A 22,238-nucleotide genomic window follows, 5' to 3' on the forward strand; every position below is an offset into this window, starting at 1 on the left:
GCGGCTGTGGCGACTCTGCGCTGCGTCTTGTTGCCAAGGGAAACAGACGGTGACAGAGAAAATACATAAAGGGGGGAGGGGACATTCCGCGCGCCCTCCAACCGCCTTTGCTCTCAGTTCCCGCCTCTCTCTCGCGCGCCGGGAGAGGGGTGGGGGGAGAGTTCACGCAAGCGCAGACTTCTCTGGCTTTCTTATGGGAAGCGTTTGGTGACGTAATTGTGGGGAAGGGCGTGGCCTGCGGAGAGCGCTTCGGCGTCACTCCGGGAACGGCCGCAGCGGACGAGACCAGGGCTGCATCTCCCCTCTCCGCTTCGGTGTGGGGTTGGCAACGGCGCCGCTAGCACCCTGTCCCGACTCCGGGGCACGGCAGGTAAGACGCGTCTCTGTGATTGTTGTTGTGTTGTGTCGAGGTGGGAAGGAAAGGCCCGTTACTTCCCCTTCCAGCCCCTCCCCCCCGTGCTGTCGACTGTGGGCTTTTCAAACATGGCTCTCCCGTTCCTAGGCCCCCAGCCTGCAGCGACGCGGCCCTCTTCCGGATTATATAACGGTTACTCTCCCTATCTGCTTGTGTAACACCCCCCGGCCGTCGCCATTAGTCGGGGGTGCGTGAGAGTGAAGGTGACCGGGTCCTGCCCGGGCGGTGAGGTATACACCGGGGAAGTTACAGTTTGGGGGGGGGGGTGTCGAAGGTGACCGGGCGGTGAGGTATACATCGGGGGGGGTTACAGCCGAGGAGCCCCCTCTTAGCTGAGTGACCTCTCCCACCGTCAGTTTGGGCAGGAATGCGTTGCGAAGCGCTGGCAGCGGGAGGGTTAAAGGTCGCCACCCTCTCCGCGCACCGAGCGACAGGCACGTTGTAGGACCCCCCGGTACTGTATTTTTTTACGCTGACTGACGCCCGTCACTCCCATGTTGTTGCTTCTAGGCTTCCACCTCCTTAGATGGTACCCCATCTTCTGTGTGTGTATATATGCGTGTATGTGTATCCCTAGAGATCCGATATACCGGCACAGCACAAGAGAATCACTAAAAGTGGTTTATTGAGTCCAAAATGCGCACACATGCCTGATGTTTCGGTCCCCAGGAGGTGTGTGTGTACACATTTGGTCGGCTCTATTCTTTATGCAAAGCCATAGATTACATGCACTTCTTGCAGTGGAGGAGTTAAAGGTGCACCCCCTTCCCTGGTATGCCGCCTCTATGTACTTGTTAATTGACAAGAACACACGGGTTTTTAACATAACTGTTCCCTTTTGGTAAAAACCCTACCTCCTTAACTGTAATCTGTGTAAAGCCCCCTCCCCCTCATTTGTCTGGTAAATATCCCTGCCTGTGTTCATGTGAGTGCAGTTTATGTAAATGTGGGGAGGGGGAGGGGGATCCCGATGTGCATATAATGCAGCGCGCCTCACTGCCAATGGCACACACCATGTGACCTTGCCCAGAAACAAGAGGGCTGATGCAACGCAGTGTGCCGGGTGTCCCGGGGAGATGATCCGATGCCGGGGAGCTGACCCCCTCCCCTGTGCTACGTGAGGTCCGAGCTGGGCGCCCGGGGAGGGAGGAGGGAGTGTGCTCCTGCGGCTCCCTGCAGGGCAGCATCTGCACATCGCAACCAGCACGAAGCCTCCCCGCATCCCTGCTGCTGCTGGAGATGTTGGAATATTTTTTTTTTAAATGAAGGAGGGATCTGGTCGGCGCCTGCGACCGGGATGTGATCAGACATTTTGTTTGTTTTTTTTTTCGCCAGCCGAGTTCATTTGAGGTGAGCAGCAGGGGAAGGAGGCGGGAGGGGCTGCGATCATATGCAGGGAGATCGGACTTGCACAGGGGGCTCTCAGCTTCTCCCCGTGTGCTTTCCAGACATGATTGTGCCTTTATGTGAAACACGTGTACGGTATTTGTGCATATACGGTATGTGTGTGCTTCTATACATATATGCAAGCATGTACCGCTATACAACGTATTTTAGCCCCCTCTAAACGACGGAGTAGTGAAGATTACTAGTTTCTACCAATGGCGAAATGTGCAGATGGGTCCTTTTATTTGTCTTTGGAGTTCTTGCCTTTTTAGTTGCTTTGGCATGTTTTACACGCTTTCTCTTTTGCTTTTACTGACTAAAAAGGGTTTTAACCGTTTTAGACCCGCGCTAACTACCATTTCCAATGCTATGGTATATAATTTAATATTATGGATTAAGTTATATGGTTTTTGCATAGTTAAATATTCACTGTTGCCAACTCCTTCTGGGATTATGGTAGTATTTAACGGACAATGTCTGTCTAATAAACATTGTATTAGAGCTGATGTGGTGAACTCGGTACTAAAGGGCCACCAACACTTTGTTTTAAGGATATCCTTGCATCTGCACAGATGGCTCAATCATTGATTGAGACACCTGTGCTGTAGCTGGAATTTCCCTAAAACATGACCTGTTTGCCCTTAAGGAATGGGTTCCATGTATAAGAGCAAGGGAACGCAATATTTTTCCGCTGGGCCCCCTCCTTATCCTTAACGTGAATCGGAAGTTCTGGCATCATGTCACGTTGCCATGGCAACGTGCGTCGTATTACCCCATAGCGTTATTTGATGCCGCGTTGCCATGGCGTCGCGGCCCCAGAAGACTGCTGAACCAAGGTAAGAGAGTTAGAGGCATTCACCGCTTCCCCACCATTTAATTTAAGTGCCTTCGGGAAGCGCATGGGACCTCTGTAACCCCCACAGAGAATCTCGCGTGCACCCCTGTATTAGAGCATATGATGGGTTGGTGTATGTGTTCTTTGAAGACAATAATCAGGTTTACGAGACATTAGGCCTCGGGTGCTTTCCCTGGACTTGCGGGTTCTTTCCCTGCGTGCCGTCAGGGGGCGGGCAGTGACTTCACGGAGCTGGTTCGCCCTCATTGGGCGGAGCGCTCACGTGACAGGCCCTGCGCTCCGGCAAGCGGGGAAATTTTCAATTTCCCTAAGACCTACGCTTCCGCGCGCTTGCGGAAGCGTAGGCGAGCCCCTGCTAAAGCCGCTCTAATTGCGGCCTTAGGGGCTCAGTGCTGAGCGGAAGCGCGCCTCCGCCAGCAAGCAACAACCATGGACTAGGCCTTAGTCTGAAATGCTGCAAATATACAGTTGTCATAGGATTGCTTTCAGGTAGAGTGGGAGAATTCGTGTACAAGCCTAAACCAACAGTAATATGGCTTTTGCTTAAAGTGTAATACCTCGTAGATGACCAAAAACATTTTTAACAACCCACTTGGCTTCCCTAAAACAATGTAGCAATTCTAAACAGATCTGCAGCTTAGGTAATTAATTTTCAATAAAGGTAATCACCTGCATATTTTAAAACAAACTTTTTTTTTTTTTTAATCTGCTTTGCCTCTTTAAGGAAAAGTTTGCCGGCTTTTTGTTTGGCAGTTAAAGGAACTTGGTGGGGGAAGAAAACATTCCTCCCATATGGGAAGCAGTGGGTCTATGGAGCCAACACAAATTTAATCTCTAGGGACCCCCTGCTTCCCAAGATGTGCTCCATATTTGCTTCCAGTCTCTACTCCATGTTAAACGGTCCATCCTCACTTGTGAGCTTTAAAACGTCATATTGCTCACCTAGCTTGGTCTGCTACATGCAAGACCTACGCTTCCTGGGAAGCAGGGTGTCCCCAGAGCTGAAATTAACACAGTTCAGTTGCAGAGACCCCCTGCTTCCCACCTAGTGAAAAAAACTTTAAGCGCAACTTCATTTTCTTCATGGCAGTTTAATAGTTTGTTCTATCGTTTTCCCCAATCTGGGCATGTGTGACAGCAAACAGAAGGGAATGAGGTAAAGTTCTCTTTGGGTGCATCTGGTGATTCATGGGCCTTGGTTCACCAGAGGCCTTATTGACACACCAGGTACGTCACCTTAAAATTACTAGGTTTTTGAGCGGATGTGTAGACCCTTCCACTTAAATTTCCGTAGTTGGTTACCAGTCATTGCTATGTAATCGCTACAGAAGAGATCACATGGCCCCTAATCCCGGAAGTCTGGTGGCACATGGGTGCTACTGGATTTTTGCCCTAAAAAGGTTCAACTATTTAAAAATAGCTGTTTGTATATTGCTTTAAAAAAGTCTAATACAACCCAGATTTGAACCCTTTACATGTCTGCTATTATACACTTTGGTCCTAGGATGGGGTGTCTCTCTAACTAAATGAATTGTGCCATTTCTTCTACCCCATGATCTAATTGTTTCCTTCAGGCCTATGGCAAGAGATCCCACTTTCCTGTGAAGTAATATGGGGTCCATGCAGGAGGAGGAGATGCATGATGGGTTCGGGTTTTGGTCTCCTATTTCTGTCACATTAGTTCTATGATGGGGAGAGGAGGGAATATCATTGAAAAGACAAAACTGTCAAGCTGAGCAGAGGCTGAAACCTCTGTATTGTAGGATGTTCTCCAACTTCATTGTTTCATATAACCCATGCTAGCAAACACAGTTCTTTCATGTTCATTTGTATTCCTGTTGACTTAGTTTATGTTTTGGAATTTGAGTCTAGCCACATCTTTGTCTTAGCAGTTGTCCCTTTTGTGCTGTGGATTTTTAATTGGATTACAAATGGATTTGTCCTCAGGCACAGATTATAGGTCACCAATGAGCATAAGAGATGTTGGGATTGTGTGCACTGGTAAAATCAGTTAATTTTTTTTGTTTAATTGTTTTCTGAGAGTGAAAGCTAATACTTGTTAGTAACTGTACAGATATCTTGCAACATACAGATTTCCTTGTGACCCGCACAGGTTATTTGTGTCTGGCTATATTATAATAATTACATATAAGCCTTATGTGATTTGTCGGTCATACCTTATGTTCCCCTTAATCTCAGGCCATATTTCATATCTAGGCCAATTTTTCCCTGCTTTGGGAAATGTTGTACTTTTTGTTTAGCACTCCACAATACATTACATTTTAAAAGTTGATTCAACATCTGCATTGTGTGGCATGGAATCTCGGCAAGCAATTAAACTGAGATTTGTTTAATATTTGTAATGTTATGCCACTTTGCTTTAAAGATGAACTCCCTCGTACAGTCAAATGAATACAGGGTATCTCTCAAATGACCAAAATGTAAACTGTTTAGTCTGGTCCTATAAGAAACAAAATATAGGAGAAAAAGGTTTTGTGTTTCTATTTGTGTATGGTAAAAAAGGTTGTAGGCTTGCTCTAGACTTGCATGATAACTAATGACAAATATGTACTGTATGTAGTTAGATCATGCCCATTTAGCTTGAGGGGGCCGCTCCATATTGTAGAAACAAAATTGAACCAGCTTGAATGGCAGTGGGTTGAATAATGTGTAATGTTTTGTCGCCTAATTGTGTGTGTGTTATATTTAGTGCGCTACTAAAGTGATTTGAATGAAGTGCAAAGATTATAAAACAAAAGCCGATACACAATTAGAGGATAATTAATTATCCAATATAAACACAGTGAACAGATGTAAAAAAAAAAACTATACAGGCATTAACGTATGCAATGGGTCCAGCGCATTTATGTAAAGCGAAAATGTACTTAGAATGAAGCACTACCTTTTTTTACTTCGGTAGAGGTAGGGAGCCGGTATTGCTGTTCAGGGACGTGCCTATGTCCTACTCTCAGGCGCATGTGCGAGCTGCCATATTCCAATTGGGCGAGGGGAAATCAGCACATCACACAACTACGACGGTCTGTTGGGCTGAATAATTGTCCCTACTTGCGAAACGAGTGTACGAACACAGGGGAATGGTGACATTTAAATATGTCCATACTCGCGAGTTTCCGTAAAGTGAAAGTCTGTATAGTCTGTACTTTACAGCCTATAATAAAATAAAGTTCCATAAAGTAAAAATCAAATGGTGATAAATCTTGTGTAGTGAAAGAAATGGTTCCAAAATTGAAGTAGAACCAAACATTTGCATAAATCGCAAAAGTACCAACAATTGCATTGGTGTCATTTGACTAAACCTCTTGAGTGCACTAAATAGACCATTTTTTAAATTGGGTGGTTCCCTGTGCACTCCCTTAATTATCATCATCAAAGGGCACACACCGTATTAACCAAGCCACCTTGCTCAGGGTAGTGCTATTCTGAAAAGAGGCACTTAGTTGCTACGTTTCAAAAGAGAATAAAATGGCCTTCTACATTGTCTCTACTGTTAATTTTCACATCCGGGTACCTGCTTCTACCTCATCTTATTCCCCACTTCCTGTCTAAATTCATTGTAACCAGATATCTTTCTTACTGTATATAATATTGTTTCTGCCGTACCCGGTGAAGGACCCTGAGAGGTTCGAAAGCTTGTAACATATCAACTACTTGTTGGTCCAATTATATATGTATGTCTTTATATAGCGCCATTAATGTACATATTTAATTATTAATGTGCATAGTGCTTCATTCACAGCAGTAGTATACGTGGCAAGATACACAAAGCAGGATCCAGAGTGCAAATAAATCAAGGAGTATATGAAATAGGAGTGATCAACTCATGGAATCTTCTAGGCACAAAACATAAGTGGTGTCAGGCATTTAGACCACACAGGGTCAAAGATAGAGAATAGCAGCGTTCCCTCTCCCACTGGTGGTCCCGTCGCAATCGTATTCCGTGGGTGATGTCACCACCGAGGGATGTGAGGATTTCAACTGTAGATGCTTCCCGACTGCTCCTGAGTGACCCTCCATTGATGACCACGCCCTACACATTTATTTACACAAGCTTCCTTGGGATATATCTATACAGTATTTATTCACGTACAGCAAAAATTCAAGCGCAAATAAACACTTATTATTTAAAAAGTGCAAACACCCATGTAGTGAACATGTGAAAAATCTATTAATACAGGTTCCTGGAGAGAGTTTCGCTCTTCGAATAGATTCAAACCAAGTCCAAGACAGAAATGCAAAGTAGGATCCAGAGCGCAAATAATTGCTGGAGTATCTTATATACTATATTAGTGAAAGCACTGTATGCCTGTCTGGATGTCCTGTGTCCTAGGGAAAATCTCATTGGTCTCTTGGGCCGCCCGCCCCCGCACACCTCTCATTGGCCTGAGGCAGAGTGACGGGCCAAAGGGGAGAGACACACACACACACCACCCCCCCAAAAAATAAGTACAACACTCTCCCCCCCCCCCCCCCCCCTCTCACCCCTGTGGACTTGCCCCCCCCCCCCCCCCAACTGTCACCCCTCTGGCCCTCCTCAATGGCTGGCCGCCCTTGACCACCCACCCTCAAACCCCTTCTCCCTTCCCGGCGCTGGCCTGCAACAACAGAGCCACCCCCTATCACCATTACGGCCCCTTTGCTACGCCCTTACCCCACGCGGCACTTTCCGCCGCGGGTCCTCTAAAACGAGCACGCTGCCGGCGGGGATGGGTGGTTTCGGGGAGCAGAGGGGTCTGGCGGCCAGAAGAGGTCTAGCAGTCAGGTTCCCCTCTTCGGGTCCGGCGGCCGCGCACGGTAGGCGGAGGTACAGCCACTGGTGTGCCACATGGTGCTCCTGCAGGAGGAGCACAGGCACTTGCATGCTCAGAGCGTTAGGCCCGCCCGGTCCCGAGGCGGGAAGTGAAGCGGCCAGCCATGCGGCACCCCCCCCCCCCAACACCCTCTATCAGCACACGTAACCCACATTGCCGCCGCCCGCCAGACAGCAGAAACAGAACACTCACCACCCCTCCTGCCACCACTCTGCGGGACCTCACAAACAGCCCGCTCACCCCCCCTCCCCTCCCTTTCTCCCCCCCCCCCTCCCTTTCTCCCCCCTCCCCTCTCTTTCTCCCCCCCCTCCCCTCTCTTTCTCTCCCCTCTCTTTCTCTCCCCCCTCCCCTCTCTTCTCTCCCCCCTCCCCTCTCTTTCTCTCCCCCCTCCCCTCTCTTTCTCTCCCCCCTCCCCTCTCTTTCTCTCCCCCCCTCCCCTCTCTTTCTCCCCCCCTCCCCTCTCTTTCTCCCCCCCTCCCCTCTCTCTCCCCCCCCCTCCCCTCTCTCTCCCCCCCCTCCCCTCTCTCTCCCCCCCCTCCCCTCTCTTTCCCCCCCCCTCCCCTCTCTTTCCTCCCCCCCTCCCCTCTCTTTCTCCCCCCCCTCCCTCTCTTTCTCTCCCCCCCCTCTCTTTCTCTCCCCCCTCCCCTCTTTCTCTCCCCCCCTCCCCTCTTTCTCTCCCCCTCCCCTCTTTCTCTCCCCCTCCCCTCTCTTTCTCCCCCCCCTCTCTTTCTCCCCCCCTCTCTTTCTCCCCCCCTCTCTTTCTCCCCCCCTCCCCTTCTCCCCCCCCTCCCCTTCTCCCCCCATCCCCTCTCTTCTCCCCCCCCATCCCTCTCTTTCTCCCCCCCTCCCCTCTTTCTCCCCCCCTCCTCTCTCTTTCTCCCCCCCCTCCCCTCTCTTTCTCTCCCCCCTCCCCTCTCTTTCTCCCCCCCCCTCTCTTTCTCCCCCCCCCCTCCCCTCTCTTTCTCTCCCCCCCTCCCCTCTCTTTCTCTCCCCCCCTCCCCTCTCTTTCCTCCCCCCCTCCCCTCTCTTTCTCCCCCCCTCCCCTCTCTTTCTCCCCCCCCCTCTCTTTCTCTCCCCCCTCCCCTCTTTCTCTCCCCCCCCTCCCCTCTTTCTCTCCCCCTCCCCTCTCTTTCTCCCCCCCTCTCTTTCTCCCCCCCTCTCTTTCTCCCCCCCTCTCTTTCTCCCCCCTCTCTTTCTCCCCCCCCTCCCCTTCTCCCCCCCTCTCTTTCTCCCCCCCTCCCCTTCTCCCCCCATCCCCTCTCTTTCTCCCCCCCCATCCCTCTCTTTCTCCCCCCCTCCCCTCTTTCTCCCCCCCCTCCTCTCTCTTTCTCCCCCCCTCCCCTCTCTTTCTCTCCCCCCCCTCTCCCTCTCTTCTCCCCCCCCCTCTCTTTCTCCCCCCCCTCTCTTTCTCCCCCCCCTCTCTTTCTCTCCCCCCCTCCCCTCTCTTTCTCTCCCCCCCTCCCCTCTCTTTCTCCCCCCCTCCCCTCTCTTTCTCCCCCCCTCCCCTCTCTTTCTCCCCCCCCTCCCCTCTCTTTCTCCCCCCCCCCTCCCCTCTCTTTCTCCCCCCCCCCTCCCCTCTCTTTCTCCCCCCCCCCTCCCCTCTCTTTCTCCCCCCCCCCCTCCCCTCTCTTTCTCCCCCCCCCTCCCCTCTCTTTCTCCCCCCCCCTCCCCTCTCTTTCTCCCCCCCCTCCCCTCTCTTTCTCCCCCCCCTCCCCTCTCTTCTCCCCTCCCTCTTTCTCCCCCCCCTCCCCTCTCTTTCTCCCCCCCCCTCCCCTCTCTTTCTCCCCCCCCCCTCCCCTCTCTTTCTCCCCCCCCCCTCCCCTCTCTTTCTCCCCCCCCCTCCCCTCTCTTTCTCCCCCCCCTCCCCTCTCTTTCTCCCCCCCTCCCCTCTCTTTCTCCCCCCCCTCCCCTCTCTTTCTCCCCCCCCTCCCCTCTCTTTCTCCCCCCCCTCCCCTCTCTTTCTCTCCCCCCCTCCCCTCTCTTTCTCTCCCCCCCTCCCCTCTCTTTCTCTCCCCCCCTCCCCTCTCTTTCTCTCCCCCCCCTCCCCTCTCTTTCTCTCTCCCCCCCTCCCCTCTCTTTCTCTCCCCCCCTCCCCTTTCTTTCTCTCCCCCCCTCCCCTCTCTTTCTCCCCCCCCCTCCCCTCTCTTTCTCCCCCCCCCTCCCCTCTCTTTCTCCTCCCCTCTCTTTCTCTCCCCTCCCTCCCCTCTCTTTCTCTCTCCCCCCTCCCCTCTCTTTCTCTCCCCCCCTCCCCTCTCTTTCTCTCCCCCCCTCCCCTCTCTTTCTCCTCCCCCCCTCCCCTCTCTTTCTCCTCCCCCCCTCCCCTCTCTTTCTCCTCCCCCCCTCCCCTCTCTTTCTCCTCCCCCCCTCCCCTCTCTTTCTCCTCCCCCCTCCCCTCTCTTTCTCCTCCCCCCTCCCCTCTCTTTCTCCTCTCCCCCCCCTCCCCCCTCCCCCTCTCTCTCCCCCCTCCCCTCTCTCTCCCCTCCCTCTCTCCCCCTCCCCTCTCTTCTCCCCCCTCCCCTCTCTTTCTCTCCCCCCCTCCCCTCTCTTTCTCTCCCCCCTCCCCTCTCTTTCTCTCCCCCCCTCCCCTCTCTTTCTCCTCCCCCCCTCCCCTCTCTTTCTCCTCCCCCCCTCCCCTCTCTTTCTCCTCCCCCCTCCCCTCTTTTTCTCCCCCCCCCTCCCCTCTCTCCCCCCCCCTCCCCTCTCTCTCCCCCCCTCCCCTCTCTCTCCCCCTCCCCTCTCTTTCTCCCCCCCTCCCCTCTCTTTCTCTCCCCCCCTCCCCTCTCTTCTCTCCCCCCTCCCCTCTCTTCCTCCCCCCTCCCCTCTCTTTCTCCTCCCCCCCTCCCCTCTCTTTCTCCCCCCCCACCCTCTCTTTCTCTCCCCCCACACCCCTCTCTTTCTTCCCCCCACACCAACCCACCTCTTTTCCCCCCACACCAACCCACCTCTTTTCCCCCCACACCAACCCACCTCTTTTCCCCCCACACCAACCCACCTCTTTTCCCCCCACACCAACCCACCTCTTTTCCCCCCCCACACCAACCCACCTCTTTTCCACCCCCACACCAACCCACCTCTTTTCCACCCCCACACCAACCCACCTCTTTTCCACCCCCACACCAACCCACCTCTTTTCCCCCCCCACACCAACCCACCTCTTTTCCCCCCCCACACCAACCCACCTCTTTCCCCCCCCCCCCACACCAACCCACCTCTTTTCCCCCCCCACACCAACCCACCTCTTTTCCCCCCCCACACCAACCCACCTCTTTTTCCCCCCCACACCAACCCACCTCTTTTCCCCCCCACACCAACCCACCTCTTTTCCCCCCCACACCAACCCACCTCTTTTCCCCCCCACACCAACCCACCTCTTTTCCCCCCCACACCAACCCACCTCTTCTCCCCCCCCCCCACACCAACCCACCTCTTCCCCCCACCCCACCTCTTTTCCCACACCACACCACCCCACCTCTTCTCCCCCCCACACCACACCACCTCTTCTCCCCCCCCACACCACCCCACCTCACAATTTTTGAACAACAACTACATCATATCATTTCACGCATTTACATCCCGGGCAACGCCGGGTATATCAGCTAGTATGAACTGAAAAAAAGCTACACAAGCTTCCTCGGGCTACATGAGAGAAATAATAGATATATAGAAATGAAAATATAACCAATAACACGTGATACATAATGGTAAGAAGTGCTTCAGACATAAAAGTGACATTTAGGAACATGAGTCCCTTTCCTGTAGAGCAAGTAGAAAGACCATACAGACAGTAGGGAGGTATTCTGATAAAAGGCAGCATACCACCTACTCCCTACTATGATACTACTTGATTTACTTTGCAAACAAAGCTCAGCTAACAATTTAGCTTGGTCCTATCCCCAAGTCTAGCTAAAGAAAACCCCAAAGTATGTTTGTCATGCAAATTTGTTTTAACAGTTTTACAAATATTTCCTATAGTTGCGCTCTTTCAATACTTTTTTACACAGTAATAATTCTTCATCTAACCCCTTTAAAGCTGCACACCAAGGAGAGCGCGCCTGTCGCTCGAGCGATGGGTGCACTGCTATGGGGAGGCGTGCCGGCAAAGTCACCAGGCTGGTTCCGCCTCATTGGCTGAACTGCTCATGTGATGCGGCGGCTGCCGAGCTGAAAAAACAATCATTTCTAGTTTGAAATATCTGCCACGTGGTCGCTCTGCCTCGCGCACACAATGGACGGGCTGATACGGCTACTGACAGTTGTTCTCGAAGCGTGCGAAATCGCACGCACCCAGTAATCGTATCCTAATGTATTATAATGTAATGAGCAATTTCTTTATTTCTGCAGCAGCCATTTACTTTGTCACTTCCTCTTCTGAAACATGCTCTGGCACACCCCTTCTCGAGCCCTCTCAATTGTATCTATCTTGTGGCTGCCTGGTCACATGATCTTCCCCACAGAACTTTGCATGTTTGTTCCCCTTCTGCTGCACTGACAACCATTTAGTGAACCCCTGAGACGAATCTTAACCAATCTATCACCAGAGATCGGATCCTCTATTCTAAGACGCACCTTTTTTCACATTTTAACATGTTTGCATTCGGGATGCGTCTCTGAATCGATGTACAATATTAGAAAAACTGGTATTTGTAACTGGTTTCTGTTCCGGATCCTGTTTGACTGGACTGCTACCGCGTTCTGTTCCCCGCGCTTTGGTTGGATGCAGTTCCCCGTCTCGCATTTTCATTGGCTGGCTGAACCGCCGAGCTCCCACCTCTCACCCCGCTGTCCCGTCCAATCCCCTGGCCGCTTTCTTCACGGTGGCCGGTAGGTCGGGCCCGTGCTGTCGCGTTCTCCCAGCGGACAGTCTGTGTGCACACCCCGGGCCCAGCATGGGAGAGATGCCTGGCGGCCTCCTAGACAACACCCAGCAAACCACCAGGGGCCTAGAATCACGATGTGTGAGGGAGAGTCACAGATGTAACACAAATATCTGTATTTTTATATGCACAACACTTCATAGAATAGTGTTTCTTTTTTTCCCCAAAACTGAGAATTAAATCAGTGGTGCGTCTTGGAATCGAAGAAATCTGGTAATTCTCATTCTGTGGATTGTATTGATGCACATATTAAAGGGTAAAAATTTAAATGGGGGGGGAGGGGGACAGAAGCTTGGACTGCTGCTTTAAACATGTGATTGCCTCCTTCAAAAGGCATATGTGCCTAATAAACAAGCCGCATGTTTAGTTCAAAGCATGATTGCCGGTGTTTTAAGGAAGCCATTTAGATTACCAAACCCAGTTTAAAAATCTGTGAACAGGGAAAGAAAATAGGTAAACAGAATCCTTATTGCTCAAGTTGAAGACATCTTGAATAAATCAGACAATATTAAAAAAAAAAGGGAAAATTTGGTTATAAACTAATTTATCCCATGTGCTTAGCTGAACTGAAGGATGAAGTAAAAATAGCCAGAGTTGTAACATAAACTTGCTGCTGCTATTGCTTTACAGTTGATACCCATACAATCGGCTTCAGCCGTCTTGTATATTCTGTGCACATGCAGCTTCTAGTCAAGGAAATTCACCATGATGGCCATGGATAACTTGGACCTTGCAAAACAGCACTTCATGATGATTTAAGATATTGTCTTATTTTATAGTAAAGTGTGTGGTGTTAGGATTTTAGACATCCTCCGGGGTTTGTTACTTTATCAAAAAAAAAAAAATCTAGAACAGGATTGGAGGAATCGGGTGCCTAAAATGTAACCACTGGCGGACCTGTTGGTCTCAGCTGCGACCAGCAACATCGCTCCCCAGCATGCTTTTTTATAAGACGACTGCAAAATAGCATTGAGTGCATTGTGATCGACTAGCGACTAAGGGTCTGTCATCGACAATAAGTGGTGGAGGGCAGAGGCCTGCGAAGGCTGGGAGCGGGAGTGAGTCGGTGAATTCCAGGACTCTGCCTAACCCTGCCCTCAATTGACACGGGTGGTATTGTAAGGCCGGACTCACACAGGGGACTTTGCGACGCTGCGTGCTGGGCAATGTGTGATCATCCCCAGCAGACGGAATGATGACATTTCTCTCCCCCCCCCCCCCCCCCGCCGCACACATCTGCCCTGAAACTCGTATTTGCAAAGACGGGGTATGGAAGTGTGTGTCCGTGTCCCGAAGCTAGTTATATTTAATTTATTTTAGTTTTCCGTCTGCTGTCCCCACAATTTCAGCAGCCAATCAATGGTAAACGTCTTGGCATTGATTGGCTGCTGAAATTGACGTCACGCTCTGCATCCGGAGATCAGATTGAAAAGACTCCCGTGACTACAGCAGCGTCGACGCCGTTCTTTGCAGCCAATGGTAGTTTCAACACTGAACACTACCATTAGCTGCCAGGCATCTGTGACGAACGAGCGCGTGCACACATGTCGTGTAGCGTGCTCTGTGAGCGGGGCCTAAGGCCTGGGACCCGCGGCGCGGACGGCTGCACGAGCTTTCCCCACCAGCAGGGGAATTCTCCCGAGCCGGTCCCGGTCCCCCCTGGCTGCACAGCTCACTACACGCTGTGACGCGTCAGCCGCTAGGGGATACAAGAGAATTGTAATCCCTAGCTTCGACGCGTCACGTGGTGTGGCTGTGAGCCAATGAGGAGGGGAGGCTTCAGGAGGAGGAGTGTGGAGTGTGTATGAGTGCCTGCGTGTGTGTATGAGTGCCTGTGTGTGTGTGTGTTGCTTGTGATTTCTTCAATCAGCAGCTCCAGCCCGAGCCCGTGGAGGGAGGGAGGGGGGGAAAGTAGCGGGTCCTTCCGCTCAAGCCACGCCTCCCTCCCGCTCAAGCCTCCCACCTCCCGCTCCGGCTTCCGCTCCCTACAGACCGCATATCGCGGTCTGTGTATGTCAGCGCCCCGCCTGTCTGCAGTGCGGGAGCGCTGACGGAGTGAGCGGGGCCTTAGCCTAAGAGTCTGTGTCCCGCTTCCCTCCCTCCCACTTAACAAACCGCTGGCTCCAAAGTATTATGTTTTTGTCCCCTTATCTAGAATGCACTGTTCCTCATACACTGAATGCACTTCACTACTTTAAGGTTAATTCTATATAGTCCGAAGTGGACAAATTTCCATGGTAATTTTCGCATGAATAGTAGCTTCAGACTACAGAATTGACCCATTTGTCTGTGCTTCCCAGTATCATGCGGGGGAAGGAAGTTCTCCGATATTATTGTAAAACTGCAAATGAGAAACAAGGCAATCAAGTAAAAGTAAAGTGGTGACATTTTTAAAGGTCTGCTAGATGACGTGCTAAAGTTATATAATAAACCATTAAAAAAGTTGATTGATTATTGCTATAGTTTGTCAAGTTCAGCATCTGTCTGGAAACAACTAATTTTTATACTCTTGTTTCCTTCATGTAGGTTCTACCACAGAGGTAATCCTCTTATCAATGTGAAATTAGAGCGGAAAAAAAACACATCTCCATGTGTATATCATCAAGATGCGTTTCTTTGGTTATGCCTGAGGAGTACTAAGTCTCTTGATGACCAAATGTCAACCAGTATAAATGATTGTCCTGGAATTCAAGAGTCTCTCCAACTTCCTGGAGTGAAATTCCCCTCTGCCTTCTAGAGGAACATCCTGATGAAAATGCTTCATGTTTTAAGGATGCCAACCACCTAGAAGATTCATGCGCCCTATCTGTACAGTTGTGGATGGTTTACCATCTGAAGGCTCCACAAGCTTGTTTCCTGGCCCTGCTTCTGTCTCTGAAATGTCGATGCTTCGTGCTTTGGACCCAGTCCAGACCTGGCTGGGGCAAGAGCTGGAGAAGTGTGGTATCGATGCCATGATTTACACCAGATATGTCTTAAGTCTTCTGCTGCATGATAGCTATGACTACGATCTTCAGGAACAGGTATATCACTTTTTTTTTTTTTTGCATTTATCCAATTGCAGGTAACGCTAGTATTTTTGTAAACCAGCTTGAGTAAAACATGAGAATCGATTTGTCTTTCTACATGGAGCTAGAAAGTTGACTGTAGCGACTACCAGCCTCACATTGCAAGACCAGTAACCATCCACACACACTGACCCAAAAGTTTCAAAACAACTGTCTGTAGTTTTGCTGACCATGTACTTTAGCCCAGATTGTGCTCAAAAAGCTTTGTAATACGGGAGGCATAAGCTTATAGGGATCCATGTTAAAATGGACAAGAAGCAAAAAGTGACCATGCTGATTTGCATGTCATTACCCAGAATTCCTGGCTGCAGTGGAAACTTTGTAAGCTGACATAATGGGGAAAGGCAGGTTGTGGACCTTTCCGAGACGTGAATATGCTCATAAGTGGTATTTTTATTTGCTGTACATGTATATATGCAAATATTACTTTCCAATATATATTTGACCTCAATGTTAGATTCTTTCCTGATATTAAACATGCACACGTTAGCTGGCATGAAAACATTAATTTACTGGGATTATTAATTGAGCTGTAGGCTGCATTTAATCCTAAATTATAAAAAAAAATTGGAAACATGCAGGTAAAATATATTGGATTACTCATTTGTATATTGTGTATCTTTTGCACACACTGAGACACAGCCTGAGGGAGGTTGTGTGCCGTTTAAGCCAACCCCTTCATATTCTGGCGCCTAAAAATTCAGCCGGCTCCTAACACGTTATTTAAAAAAAAAAAAAAAAATATCTCAGGCCCTGATGGAACAGACTTGCTTGCTTGCTTGGCAGTTCAATTAAATATTGTTTTTCTGAATTCCTGTCCTTTTATTCAAAATAGTATATGGCTGTACTTTATAACCTTTGTATCAGAACATTGCTTTCTGGATAATTAAGTAGCTTTTCTCCTGAATAAAACCAAATGTGTGCTTTCTATTGTAGCTCCAGGTACATCCTATAGTAAATCGAAGGCAACTTAATCTAGTGTTCTGATTCTGTCCACTTCTGCTCACCTAGTGCTGTCACCCAACTTTCTATATCCTTGGAAAAGGCACCCTTGCTAGAATACTGGTCACTTTTATTCTAAAATTATGAACAACGTGTCTTACAGTTCTCCTATTTGTAACATTTTGGGAAACGTTTTAGTGTTGACGTTTTTTAGCACTGATTTTGACATTCCATGGGGGTTGTCTGTATAGGTAATACAGATCAGATCCTCAAGTCTTGGACAAATGAATTCTCTGGCACTGTTGTAGCTGGCTTGTAAAACCATATTGGGTTACAAAGATCTTTCTGATTTTAGTGTTTGGAACTTTTCAGATATAAACAACCTATGATTGGCAACCAGGTCTATTATATTTTTAGTAAAGCATTGAGAAATGTAAGTTCAGTGCTGTCTAGTAGTTTGTGTTTTTTTGGCTTGTAGAGAGTAAGTATATTAATCGGCAGGAAATAAAGTTTGAGAACCATTGGTTGGGAAACGTATATAACTATCTCAAATGTTAGGTCTGCAGTATAATCAAAGGGCATTGACCGCAAATAGGTAAACATTTAATTCCTCAAATAGTGACTGTCGGCCTGACGCACCTTTCCATCACCAGTGGGTTATGCCCTTAATGCGGCAGAATAAATTGCACGTATTACAAAGCATGCACGAAGGAACTCTTTATACGGTGTTGTAATCTATATTTACATATTGACTGCATGTGAAATAGAATAAACGTGAACACTTACATTTAGGAAATGTCTGTTCTGATCCCATTCACCATCCAAACTTCTCTCTGCGGAATCTAGGAGAACGACATATTTCTGGGCTGGGAAAAGGGAGCGTACAAGAAGTGGGGGAAAAGCAAGAAAAAGAGCTCGGACCTCTCCTTGGAAGAAATGAAGAAACAAGCTGCTGTCCAGTGTCTGCGATCTGCTTCTGATGAGGTACGTTTGTTTTTGATGGCATCCATCAAATTGGCCACTCTTAAGCAATGTTTGTCACATGTAATCTATAGTTTTGAGTAAGGCTAGTCAGAAATGTTAAACTATTTGTCTGTGATTGAGATTACAAGAAAGATGGGTAAATGCCGTTTCTGAAATATAATTTTGATCGGTACCTTTTGAACTGGGGCTGTATAAGAGAATTGCCCTTCAAAAATGTGGATATATTAAACTGTTGACGTTGTTTTACGTTGTAAACTTGGCAAGCTTAGCAAACCATGTTTGAGAGCAGGCACTTACTGTGGGCACAAGTAAAAGCACCGAAGGGCTAATACAAATTGGTATTATAAACATGCCAAAGTGAAGATTTGGACTTTTGTTTCTGGAGACTCGTTACAAATTGTATTTCTTAGGGGCTTCTGAATGGAGATGTGTTCATTACCCTTAGCCTACCCCGACAGTCAAGAAAATAAATCAGCGCAATATAACAAATAGGCTGTTGCTGTCATCTACCAAGTGTTCCATTAAAATCAGAAAAGCACATCCAAAAATGGTTTATCATGAGTGGCCAATTTGATCCATAAAATGCATCCATTATGAAGACCTTTGCTTCAGTAGTTTCACATCGATATTGCTTAATATTGTTGTTCCCTGGAGGAAGGGGTTAATAGACTTGCTAAGCCTGCCACCGTCATTTTTATTTATTTATTTTTCTTGCTAACTAGGCGCCAAAAAAACTTACGTTATCCATACTTGACTTATTTCATGTGTAAATATGTGGTGTAATAATTGTGCGCCGCCGAGATGCATCGTGCCATAATTCACGTGGTTGAGCAGCTGACAGAACAGCTGCTTAATCCGTCTCTCTGACAAGCCACATTCCAGGAAAAGCAATCTGGCGCACTGCAGCTTGTGCCATTTCTGTGCCTGAATGTCCTGCACCCTTCCACAATAGGGACACTTGGCCCTTATTTCACGTCAAGTGACACTTCAGCCGATAACTATTTTCATGGACAACTAGAAAAAAAGACCTTTCCATTTAATTTATTTTCTGTCATTTTAATATTATAGCAGCAAAATAAGTCTTCATAACTTTTAGGGGGGAAATGTACTACAGGATTGATGCAGGGCGTGTTTTTCGGAGTGGAACTGTGTTCATTTCAACTCCAGGGATACTTACCTCCGTAGGGGGTCTGTACCTGCAGCCAAAGAACTGTGCCTAACATAATGGCAGTGTTTTTAAATGTCACACGGGCCAATAGGAAGTGGTGACGTCATCCGGTGTGACTTCCTATTGACCCGCGTGACTGGGACATTTAAACTGAAGAGTTTAAAACGGAGGTAAGTGTCTCTGGAAGCAAAGGGTCCCTGGAGCGGAAATGAAAAATAAAATAAAAAATGAAACTTGGTATTACTGCTTTAATAACGAATGGATATGACCTTGGTGGCCTATAATAGGAGCTGCACTTTTGCATGGCTGAATTTGTTAACTCTGAGGAGCCCACTATAACAGAAACATTTCTCGTTACGGTTTTCCCAGTAGTATGGAAAATACTATTGTTTTCATAGTGTCTGTTGATTGGTTTGCAAGTGACTTCCTTGCCATGTTGTATGTTAATCCAGGGGTGGGCAAACTGGAGGGCACGTGATATTCCCTGCAGGGGGTGTGGGGATTACACCCAAAGGCATTTTTAAATGAAATGCCGGGGAAGCAGCGAAGGCCTCTGTAAACTTCACTTACCTTGGCTCAGACAGCTTCTGAGCGTCATGACGTCACATCTCCAGAACGCCGGAGCCAAGGTAAGGGGTGACGCAGGGGGGCGTTGTCGAAAAAGATTGCGCTCCCCTGTGTTAATCCATTCAGTACCGGTGGGCCCTTCATGCAATTTATAACCACTTGATTGCCTTGGTCTCTTTTGAGGGGGGTGTTTGCTCTGAATCAGGGATTTTTAAGGTTGCGCTGGACACTGAACTTATAGTTGAATTACTCTGCCAGCTGTAACCGTATTTCTGGCAGGGCCATAAGTGCCGTGCCCCCTGTGGTTTTGGTTTAGTTGGGGTTTCTCCTAGAGATGTTTTAACATGGTCTGAGCACTGCCCTATTTTTGTGTTCTTGACACCACCTATAATTGACTTGGAGCACCACAGTGTTTCTTTTTCCCAATTGTTCTTCAAATTATTGTACAGGATTTGTATTTCCTGGTGAAGGACTTGTTTAGTTTACCGTGGACTTTATGGGGTACGGTTTGGCAACTGGGATTGTCGTCAGTCTGTCTCTTGAATCACTGCTTTTTACTGATTGTCTCCATTGTTTGTGGTGTTGGGCTAGAGTTGTTAGGTGGTATAACCAGTCTTCATTAAATGTTCTTCGGCTAAGGTTGAAAGGGCGCATAACCAGGTCCTCCCCTTTTCGCTTAAAGTATCAATGTTGGCAGCCTAACGCCGCCCTTCGGTCGTTTCGTTTCCATGTCGGACCACGTTCAGCCATTAGGGTTTTTTTCTGTGTGGTTTTATATATATATATCTATATCTGTGCGGATGCCGACAATGTGTGGCCTAACCAATGCCACCGTCTGTTTTTATAATGGTCAACACATTTTCGGAAACGTCGCATTTTTGTCGAATTTCAGCATTGGACGTCCTATAGGTATATTTGGTATTTGTTGGTCGGCACAGGCACCGCCGATTTTGGAATAAGTCTAGTTTATGTTGATGTGTCGCCTTTACTGGCCAGGTTTCACAACCGTATAATGTCTGTAGAATAACAGCTTTGTAAATGCAGACTTTTGTCTTTAAGAGTGGGACTTTACTGGCTTAGTGTGTTAATTTTCATGGGATGTTCGAAAACATGAACGCTTACCCTGGATATAGAGCTGGGTTTACATAGGGGATCAGCTGGTTTCTCTTCCATTTCATATTCTCACAAGACTGTGCAAACATCCTGCCTCCTAATCGGTCTTCCCCCATTTCATGGAGATTTGTATTTTTTTCCCTCAAGTTTAAGGGCAATCACGCTGTGATTACCGTCAAGCTATTTCTGTACACTAACCGATGAGAAGTGAGTTGAGATGGCCAAATGAAATATTCACTTTTAATTGGATTCCCTTTTTTTCTGAACGCTCTCCAGTTAAGCTCCAGGCAAATGTATTCTGCAGTGAGACACTGAAGTGATCTCTAAGGGGCTGGCACTCTGCAATGAGAGCTTTTTTTTTTTTTCCATTGCTTGTTCCGTCTGTTCTCTGGACGAAGCGGCATAGAGCATGTCAGCTGGTGCAGGGGGTGCGTGATGCACAAACAAAGTGCTCGCTTCCAAAACTTTTTACTTGCATTATGGTAAGATGACGATGATTAAGTAAAGCTGTGTAATTAGGAGACCTTTTTATAGAACATGTAATTTCATAATTTCTGTGGGGAGGAGTTTTTTCTCTCTCTAACTTGGAATGGGGGATGGGAAAACAGGCCTTGACTTTACGCAGCAGCTGATGCAGAGAAATTGCTGTGTCAGAGCATGATACCAGTTCTCATTGTTATATAAAGCCATTGTGTGCGTGGGCCTTATGGTATCAGACTCGTTAGAAGAAAATACAATTTTGGCTTTTAATTTTGAAAAAAGTGTGTACGTGACTCGGACTATTGCATGTAATATGTAATTCAATAGGATTTTTTTTGATCCGATTAATTCTTATATAGCATCTTTTAGCTGATATTTTCACTGTTTCATTCTTTAATTTGATCCATGCAACACTTTTGTTGGTGACTTGCTATTTATAACGATCCTTGTAGATTGTAAGCTGTTTAGGCCAGTGATCTGCTACCTTTTTTGTATCCATACATGTAAGTTTAGTTATCCTTAGAATGCTATGTTCTCACGTCGGTTGCATGTGCCTTGAAGTAGTTTGCTCATGTGGGTATCCTGCAGTGGCATATTTCTTTCAATACTTCTGTATTGAAAATGTGCAAATGTCGCAAATATTTGCTCATTGTGAAGTTAAGATTATTCATTTTGGGGAGGCTTTCTTTCATCGGTGCTTACACAATACTTGCATTGCATATTGTGTGTACTTCCTGTAATTTCATGAAATCTAACATTTGCTAAATTTTTCTTGAATTCTCACATTTTTGAGACATTACGTTAATGTAATTATATCTTTTAAAATATTAGTGTAACTTCAATATGTAACACCACAGCTTGAATAAGTTAACTAATGTCACTTTTAGATGAGGACATTTATCTTATTTTTATATTTGTTCTTCGCAGGTTTTGCAATCTTATGCAAACGTTTTGCATCACATCTACCTACTCCTTTTTATATATAAAATAATTATTACTTTTGTAACAGAGCTTTGTTACCCAGTAATACATTGCTATATCCAACGATTGTTTATCGTCTGAGATTCTTTGAAACGGTGCCTCAGAATTGACAAAGAATGATTGTCCTAATACACCTGTGGGTTTCCAACTTTTTTTTGGGTTAAGGAACCCCAAGTGAAATTCTGAGGAACCCCCAACCATCTCAAATAGCAACTCTGATCAGATGCATTGTAAATTCTTCTGTATCTGATACAATTTTCAAATGATCAGAAAATTGCAGGGAACCCTTTAGGGATACCTGGGGAACCCAAGTGTTCCTAGGAACCCTGGTTGAAAAACAATGTAATATTACTACAAATGCATTAAAGGGACAGGCTAGGACCAAAGTTAGCTGATGACAGCAATGTTCCTTCGGTTCTGTGTAGGTGATACTTTTCAAACAAGTGTGTTTTTTGTTGTTTGTTTTATCATTTGAAACCACAATACAGATTGTAGAAATAGTCTTCAGTTTTGTTTTTACATGCTTTTTATATGAATATGCTGGGAGATTGTTTGTTCCAAATCTTTCTCATTGA

At 47.5% G+C, this 22,238-nt stretch overlaps 1 protein-coding gene across 3 annotated transcripts in view; it reads left to right on the top strand.

Moving 5' to 3' along the window:
• The first annotated feature begins 98 nt into the window (after positions 1-98).
• The window catches only part of KIAA0232 (KIAA0232 ortholog), a 41,529-nt gene continuing 19,389 nt past the window's right edge, over positions 99-22,238 (top strand). Inside the window, exons 1-3 of one of the 3 annotated variants that reach the window (XM_075569748.1) lie at positions 99-370; positions 14,887-15,383; positions 17,217-17,354. In XM_075569748.1, the coding sequence (XP_075425863.1) occupies positions 15,156-15,383; positions 17,217-17,354 (366 nt within the window). In that variant the 5' untranslated portion in view covers positions 99-370; positions 14,887-15,155. Of the gene's footprint in view, positions 371-798; positions 1,766-14,886; positions 15,384-17,216; positions 17,355-20,531; positions 20,685-22,238 lie in introns of those variants that run through there. The other 2 variants (XM_075569756.1, XM_075569767.1) reach the window with 2 other exon arrangements.

The sequence above is a fragment of the Ascaphus truei genome, chromosome 1 (assembly GCF_040206685.1).
Source record: "Ascaphus truei isolate aAscTru1 chromosome 1, aAscTru1.hap1, whole genome shotgun sequence".
Taxonomy (NCBI): Eukaryota; Metazoa; Chordata; class Amphibia; order Anura; family Ascaphidae; genus Ascaphus; species Ascaphus truei.